The sequence below is a fragment of the Myotis davidii genome, unplaced genomic scaffold (assembly GCF_000327345.1).
Source record: "Myotis davidii unplaced genomic scaffold, ASM32734v1 scaffold461, whole genome shotgun sequence".
Classification (NCBI taxonomy): Eukaryota; Metazoa; Chordata; class Mammalia; order Chiroptera; family Vespertilionidae; genus Myotis; species Myotis davidii.
Genome location: NW_006295825.1, coordinates 2,297,997 through 2,306,035, shown reverse-complemented (window position 1 = coordinate 2,306,035; position 8,039 = coordinate 2,297,997). Strand labels below are relative to the sequence as shown.

The following is an 8,039-nucleotide window of genomic DNA, read 5'->3' as shown; positions in this document are numbered from 1 at the left end:
TGATGTGTACTTGGGGGTTTCTTTGTCTACCCATGTTTGATCTCACCGACATATCTAGATGTTGAGTTGTTCAGGGGCTGCTCCTTGGGTGGCAGTGTTTCCTCGGGCTGTGGTTGCTCCTCGGGGGGTTGTGGTAGCAGCTGCTCCTCAGTTGGCAGCAGCTCCTCTGGTGGGTGCTGTTCACCGCTGTGGTGGTTCCTCTGGCTGGTGGGGGGAGGCTTCACACACAGCTACTGTTCCTCAGACAGAGGGTGTGGTGATCAGGAGGCTGCCCATTTGTCCTTTTTCTAAACAATTAACTGACCTCTTCATTCCCCCATATTTTTAAAATACTCACTATTAACTCAGTTGCTGAAATTTATTAACTCCTAACTCATAAACTTCCCTACTTACAATATCTCTAGTGTATGGATTTTAGGAGTGTTCTTTCCTACTTCTCTCTCGCTAATAATTTTCTCTGCCTTCATGTCTCTGTTTTCTTCACCCAAATAAGACACTCTTGTTTGCCTAATGAATAGGCAGTCTCCCTCAACTTCTGGCTACCAGAATCCCAGTTTTGTTTAGGAATCATATGGGTATATGCTTCTGCAGAAGCTAATCACTTCTCTAGTCCTAGAACATGAAACTTGATTAGTTCTTGAAATATAACCCTCAGAACCCTACGTATCTCTGAGACCTTTTCAGAGGTTCTGCTACGTCAGAAGTATTTTCATAATAATACTAAGACCTCATTTGCCCTGTTGACCTTGTACTGATGATACAAATGCAATGGTGGGTAAGATGGCTGGCACCTTAGCACGAATAAAATCAGTGGCACCAAATTGCACTAGTAACCATCACATTCTTCATTGCTATGGCCTTTTAGTAGAAGATTTAAAAACATTATAAAGCCAATTGCACTTGAAAATATCTTTAATTGTGCCAATAAAGCAGTAAAAGTTATTAATTAAATCTCAACCTTTGAGTACATGTCATTTTATGTTGTGTGTGATAAAGGGAAAGTACACATGAACACCTGTGCAATTGGGAATTGTGGGCTGACCTCTCCAGTTTTTTCATCAAATACCATTTTTTACTTGAAAGAACAACTAACAAATTAGTTATTCAGACTAATAACTAATTAATGATTGTTTGGCAGACATTTTCTTGAAAGTGAATGAAATGAGCCTATTGCTCCAAGGAAAACAACTGACAATATTGTGTGTTTATCCCTCCCCCCAAGTCAAGTCTTCCATTTATCCCCAAGTGGCTCAGTGGTTGAACATTGACCTATGAACCAGGATGATTCCTGATCAGGGCACATACCCAGATTTCAGGTTTGATCCCCAGTAGGGAGCATGTAGGAGGCAGCCAATCTATGATTCTCTCTCATCATTGATGTTTCTATCTCTCTCTCCCTCTCCCTTTCTCTCTGAAATCAATAAAAAATATACATATATTTTTTAAAGGGTTTAAAAAATCCTCATCTGAGGACATGCTTAGCAGAGGAAAGGAGAGAGAGAAACAACATTTGCCTTCCGTACACTCCTCAACTTGGGAGCAAACTCAAAACCTCAGGTATGTGCCCTGACCCGAATCAAACTGGCAACCTTTCGATGCACTGGACAACACTCAGCCGACTGCGCCATTTCTGCTAGGCCAGCTTCCTTTCTACCTTTTGACTGTGAAGGTGAAGATACCAGACTTATATTAATTAGTGTAGGAGAGAGGAGAGGGTCTGAACCAAGTATTTCTTCACTGCATTTTTTGCCCCCAAAATTCGGTTGCAGCCTTGAAATTTTTATTTCATCAGTGCCTCTCATGTGTGGGAAGCAACTGAAGTCAGTGTATAATTACTTCTTTCAGGGAGATTAATGGCTCTGGCCTTTCTTTATTGTCTCTAGTCCTCATTTCTGTGTCACCTGCCTATCAGCACTCAGATCCCTAATAGGTACTGTACTATTTTGACTAATATCTAAAGGTGAATTGAAAAGAAGTATCATTAAAAGATAAAGGACAGAATTGTTGGGAAACTTCAGAGATTTCCATTTTTAAATTCTCTCTTCTCAGGTTTTTGTTTTGTTTTGTTGTTTACTTCCCGCCTTCAGTGAGCCCCAGAAGCCTGTGGTGGCACTTAGCATTTCAGAGTGAGAACTGGCCCAGCTTTTATTGTTGTCCTAGTTGTTAAGGTATTTAATTACCTTAACGTTTTATAATCCTGCTCCTCATTTTCCCTGCTGGCTTCAATCTCCTGACAATCCCTGCTCTTATAGCCTAAGTATATGGAAAAGATGGCAAAATGAGTCCTTTTCTGATTTTGATTCTCTCCTGGAGAGTGATAAATGAAGCTATGTTTGTTCCAATGAATAGTAGAATATGAAATCTCATAAAGCCACCTAGGTTATTAGATGAATATCACAGAGCTGCTTATTATGCACTATGGCTTAATGTAGATTATAGATGCAACCAACATAATTAGCAGAGCTGGAGCTCTAATTAAACATTATTGTGCTGCACCATGATTTCGCCTTCGATTTCTGGTGCAAAGTGGAAGGAAACTGAATAGTTCCAAACCCATAGATGAATTTCTTCACTTCTCCCCACCCCCAAAAATCTTTTAATTAATTAAAAAATTAAATCAAGTCATCCTTACACAGAGATCCTGAACTCTGCTTAGTAACTGACCAGTAAGGTAGTTTGTTGCATATACATGTTAATCAGCTCCTCATGTATATTAGTTCTTAGTGATCAGTTCCGCTAAGTTTCTTCTCTTTAGGGCAGGGGTCCTCAAACTACGGCCTGCGGGCCACATGCAAATACAAATACTGTATTTGTTCCCGTTTTGTTTTTTTACTTCAAAATAAGATATGTGCAGTGTGCATAGGAATTTGTTTAAAGTTTTTTTTAAACTATAGTCCCGCCCTCCAATGGTCTGAGGGACAGTGAACTGGCCCCCTGTTTAAAAAGTTTGAGGACCCCTGCTTTAGGGTGTATAGCAGGGTTTAATTTGACAAGTTGCTTGAATGCAACATTGGCGTTTCCTACTTATATCTTAGATGTTGTTTTCTGGATCTGTTAGTAGGGAATTTGGCGGCTTGGCTTTATCTAGAATATTAGTAGCTTATTTCTCTCCGAGCTCCAGCAGCACTAAATAACTTAACAGGAAATGAACCCACTTCCAGAAAAGAGCTGTCCTTGATGGCTGAGATAATGTGTAGGTGGCTGACTCCCTGGGGACTTACCTCCCTCTGTACTAGGGATTGCTGTTTCAGCGGTGGAACAGATTGGCAACAGGACATGCTCGAGCGAGGCAATCAGAAAATTCACAGGAGTGACCTAGAAGGTTTAGGTCAATCTCTGTGTCCCAGAAAGAGGACCTTATAGGATTTTCTTTTGCTAGAAGAAGAAAGGCATAGAAAAGGGAACAAACGCTGAGCAAAGGAATTGCATATCCTGACTGTGAAATTGCTTCTGTCTCAGTTCTTCCCCAAAAGTACAGAGGTAAGTCCATAAGTAAAGATGATCTGTATATTCAGTCTCTAATTTCCCCCTTTCTAGTAACTCCCCAGGAATCTTTCTTTGCAAAGAGTTATGAGCCATCTTCTTGGAGCATTCCTGAAAGGGCTAAATGACTAGAGCCAGATTCCAGTACTACACAGGAGTAATGGGGAGTCTAGTTTACTTTTTCTGTGTTATTTCTACCTTCAAGTCTGTACATGGAGATGTTAAAGGGTCTTTTAAGGGTGTACCACACACATCCCAAGAAGGTTACCAATTTAAATTATGAATACCTGATTTTTAAGAGTGCAAAGACAGCAAAATGCCTTTTGGCATTTACCATCATACAGAAGATTCATTATACAGGTTTCCACTTTCATTTCATTTTATGAAAAAGGTGGAGTTAGGGAAGTACAGGGTGGGTATATATAACAACAAGCAGATAAGGATAATGTTTTGGCAACGTTTCAAAGACCAGTATTAATCTGAATCAGTGTTTTAAACCTCCAACCCAGTGGTTCAGTTGGTTAGAGCATCGTCCTGATATGCCAATGTTGCGGGTTCAATCCCCGGTCAGAGCTCATACAAGAAGCAACCAATGTATACATAAATAAGTGGGACAACATCAGTGTTTCTCTCTCTCTCTCTCTCTCTCTCTCTCTCTCTCACATAATATAATTAATTTTTTAAAAAGAATCAGTGTTTTAGCAGTCTCTGGACTCTGACAGTGATGATTCACAGATAGCAATGACTTATAAGTCAAGATGTCAGAGCTAACTGCAGAGAATGGATTCACTACCCAGATGTCAGTGTTAAGAGGAAGTAGGTGAACTATAGGTAGAACAGTGGCCATGCAGTAAACTATTCCAGAACCAGACTTCTGTTGCAGAGTTGTCCAGCAGCTTGTATTATGGGTTTATTGTATGGCTCTCTCTCTGAATATAGGTCTGTAGGACTAAAATATCTTTGCAGGGAAGAGGGTCCCTATCATTTTCTAAGTCTGCTAATTGCTATCATACCAGGTCAGTCAGTGCATCATTGAGTGCCTTTGCATATGCAATGTACTCTGTTCAGTTAGGATTTTGGCACTGTAAACTCAGAGTTGGTAATTTGTCAACCTGATAAATGCTAAGATTTAATGAGTTAAGGGATTATTACCCTTTTCGTTACAATTTTTCTTTTAACTCTAGATGTGTTACATTCTTCTTGGAATCTAAGTAATTGTGTTTTTGTGAGAGGTTCTATATTTGGAGGTAGATTGTTGGTCCTTCAACTATTTCTATCTGTGTGTGTCTATAATCAGCTTCATCAGCAGCCTCTCTACCAATCGGTTTCTGGGTAGTGATAACACCTCTTGTTTCTTACAGATAAATTTTATGTTAGATTCACATTCCAAAATGCCATTCTCATTAACTATTGCTGTTATAATAGAAACTTCAAGCTCTCCTAAATAACTTTTAAGAAGACTTCCTTCTAGCTAAAGATGAATTAAAGCTCCAGTCTTCTTGAAGTGGCATTCCTAGGATCTATTTTCCCCCTTTTTTTTATTCCTATCTATATTCTTGGATTTTTATACCTGGTTAATGTAGGATTTGTTGGGAAACATAGTGGTAGCAGTAAAACATGGCTCAGAAACTGGTCCTTTTCTTTCTTATCAATCTTTGTGCTCCATTACTACTGAAAACTGGCCCTAATTCTCTTTCACTAGAAAAATGAGACAAGCACAGTTTATGATGAAAATTGTTATTAAGAAACTAGATGCCTGGTGCACGGAATCTGTGCACGGGTAGGGTCCCTAGGCCTGGCCGGCGATCAGGGCCTATCTGTGGGGTGACCAGTGGGGTGATTGGGGAGTCCCGCTGGCACCCACCTTGGCTGGCCTGGGGCCTGCGGGCAGCTCCTGCGTTGAACGTCTGCCCCTTGATGGTCAGTGTGCATCATAGTGACCAGTCGTTCCGCTGTTCAGTCGATTTGCATATTAGGCTTTATTATATAGGATAGAGCTTCTCCTAGCTCAGGGCACATTCATCTAAACTGCTAGCTTTGTAGTGGTATCATGAGTAAAACTAGAAAGGAAAAAACAAAGTCTTATATTTAGAGTCTCCTGCACTCTGGCAGGAAAAGATGTTGGACTAAATTAAATACAAGGAAGGTATTTCCTCTAAAAGTTCTTCCTGTAACTCAGCTGGTGCTTTTTCTTCCCCCACAGATGGAGTCCCCTGTCTCCACACCAGCAGTGCTGCCACTACACCTTTTGGTACCAGTGGTCAGTAATGACATCTCATCTCCCTGTGAGCAGATCATGGTTCGTACCCGATCAGTTGGGGTCAACACATGTGATGTGGCTTTAGCCACCGAGCCTGAGTGCCTGGGTCCCTGTGAACCTGGGACAAGTGTCAACCTTGAGGGCATCGTGTGGCAAGAAACAGAAGATGGTAAGTGCTACCTATGGCTTCCCCAGCCCTTCTCAACCTGCTTCTGCCTGCAGGGGTTTATTGTTGTAATTCACACCAAGTATTTATTAGGAGTCTCAAATGACCATAGTCTGCTGGTGATACTTACCCAGAAGATTACAGTAAACTTCTTAGTAAAATCCCCCAGCTTCTAGAGATTGGCAGTTTTAATTGTTTCCGCTTTGTAGCTGTTCAACAGTATTGGCCCTAATACTTAAGCAATAGGTTTGATAGGTGCTGGCCAGGTAATTCATACTGTGTCTATACTCTCCATATCCCTCTCTATCATTTTATATGGAAGAATTCAAATAAATGAACTTTTGGGTCAGGCTTGAAGAGATAAAGTAATAAAAGGGCAGCTGTGGGAGTCAAGGAAATGGAAAACTCTTAAATTGACTTAGTGTTGGCTCATTGAATGTGCAACTCTTGCCTTTTTTAACACCTGGAGGTGCAGCCAGCTTCTTCCTACTGTTGCCTCATTGCCCAACCATCCACACCACTTCATGCATCTGTCAATACAGATTTTATAGGCCTAGGCAACAGGGAAATGTTTACATAGTCTTGTTTTCAGGTATCCACTAAGCAGTTGGCTCACTGTAGGGTGCTGCTCCCCAAGGCCACTGTCCAGACTTCTTATATGTTCCATCGGCCCTTGAGAATAAAATCTCTTCTGTTTAAAAGTTTATCAGCCTAAAAAAATAGGAGTGCAAAGAGACTTATCAGGTATTTCAGATTCCTTCGTACCATCTGCGGCAATTTGATTTCAGCAAATACATTATTTTTATTTAAAAAGCCGAGTCCTTGTCGAAGTATGTGTGGTTAGAAAGGCTGGGCCTCAGAGTCCCCTCAGGTCTCTGCATCAGTAACCAGACTCTCAAAGCATCCCCACTCTGGGGAGTTTAGAAGCCCAGAAGAGCACAGCTCATTATCTCTGATTATCATAAGCTGTCTTGTCAGGCTGCCTGTGGAAATTCAGGCATTTCATTCTGGCCATCCTGATAAAAGTCTGTTCCTCTGAATATGTTGTTATGGTCCAGTATTTATTTAAAGTCTACCGTTCAGTCGGCGATGATGTGATACAGGTTAAGAATTTTATGTTCTTGGCTCTCTTATCATTAGTTTTATAGTAAAGCACCAGCTTTTAGAATACCATTGATGATGAGTTTTTATTGTGTTCCTAAGACAAGAACGGGGGAAAAAACACCTATTGTGTTAGAAACTGATACCGAGACATTAGAGAGCTTGATCCTTGAGATTGACTCTGGATGTGTGTATACGATACGCAGTCTGGAAATCACAAGTGGCTAATCTGATTTTTAAAATGTCATCTGGCTGTGGTCAAACATCTCAACAGCCACAGTGTCTGTTGGAATGACACACATATTCAGACCACAGCTCTGTGCCACCAAGCAACCTTCGGGAACTGTTGCCTCAATATATTAAAGATAGAAGACATCAATTTCCTGCCTATTTATTCTGTCCATCTTTATGATGGTGACTTTTCTCCAAGGGCGCGATGTTTGTTGTTTATGTGAAGTCGATGAAAACTTTGCAAGAGAGTGAGGCTCACCTTTTACTCTCCTGAGATAGTGGATACCTTTTTATCTGAGGTTCCCTGTTCTCCCTCGCAGGCAGGGGAGTGTTAGCATGAAATTTTTTTTAAAATTAATTATTTACTCTGAAAAGCTCTCTGGTTGTTACTGATAGCCTATTACCAAGTTCCCTTGTTATACACTTATTGTTTTGTTTGTTAATCCTCACCCGAGGATATTTTTCCATTGATTTTTAGAGAGAGTGGAAGGGAAAGGAAGAGACAGAGAGAAACATTGATGTGAAAGAGACACATCGATTGGTTGTCTCCTGTATGTACCCCGACCAGGGCCGGGGAACCTGCAACCGAGGTATGTGCCCTTGACTGGAATCTAACTTGGGACCCTTCAGTCCGTGGAGTGACGCTGTAGCTACTGAACAAAACCGGCTAAGGCTGTTACACACTTTAATGCACTCTGTACTTTTATTTCACAGCACTCATCACAATTTGCAATTTTGTATGTATAGATGCTCCTTGACTTACAATGGAGTTACATCCTGATAAACACATCATAAGTT

General features: G+C 40.8%; 1 protein-coding gene across 3 annotated transcripts in view; it reads left to right on the top strand.

Moving 5' to 3' along the window:
• ZNF609 (zinc finger protein 609) overlaps positions 1-8,039 on the top strand; it is a 177,389-nt gene that overhangs the window by 114,844 nt on the left and 54,506 nt on the right. For all 3 annotated transcript variants that reach the window (XM_015568519.1, XM_006770779.2, XM_015568520.1), the window contains exon 2: positions 5,687-5,912. In XM_015568519.1, coding sequence (XP_015424005.1) covers positions 5,687-5,912 — 226 coding nt within the window. The remainder of the gene's footprint in view (positions 1-5,686; positions 5,913-8,039) is intronic.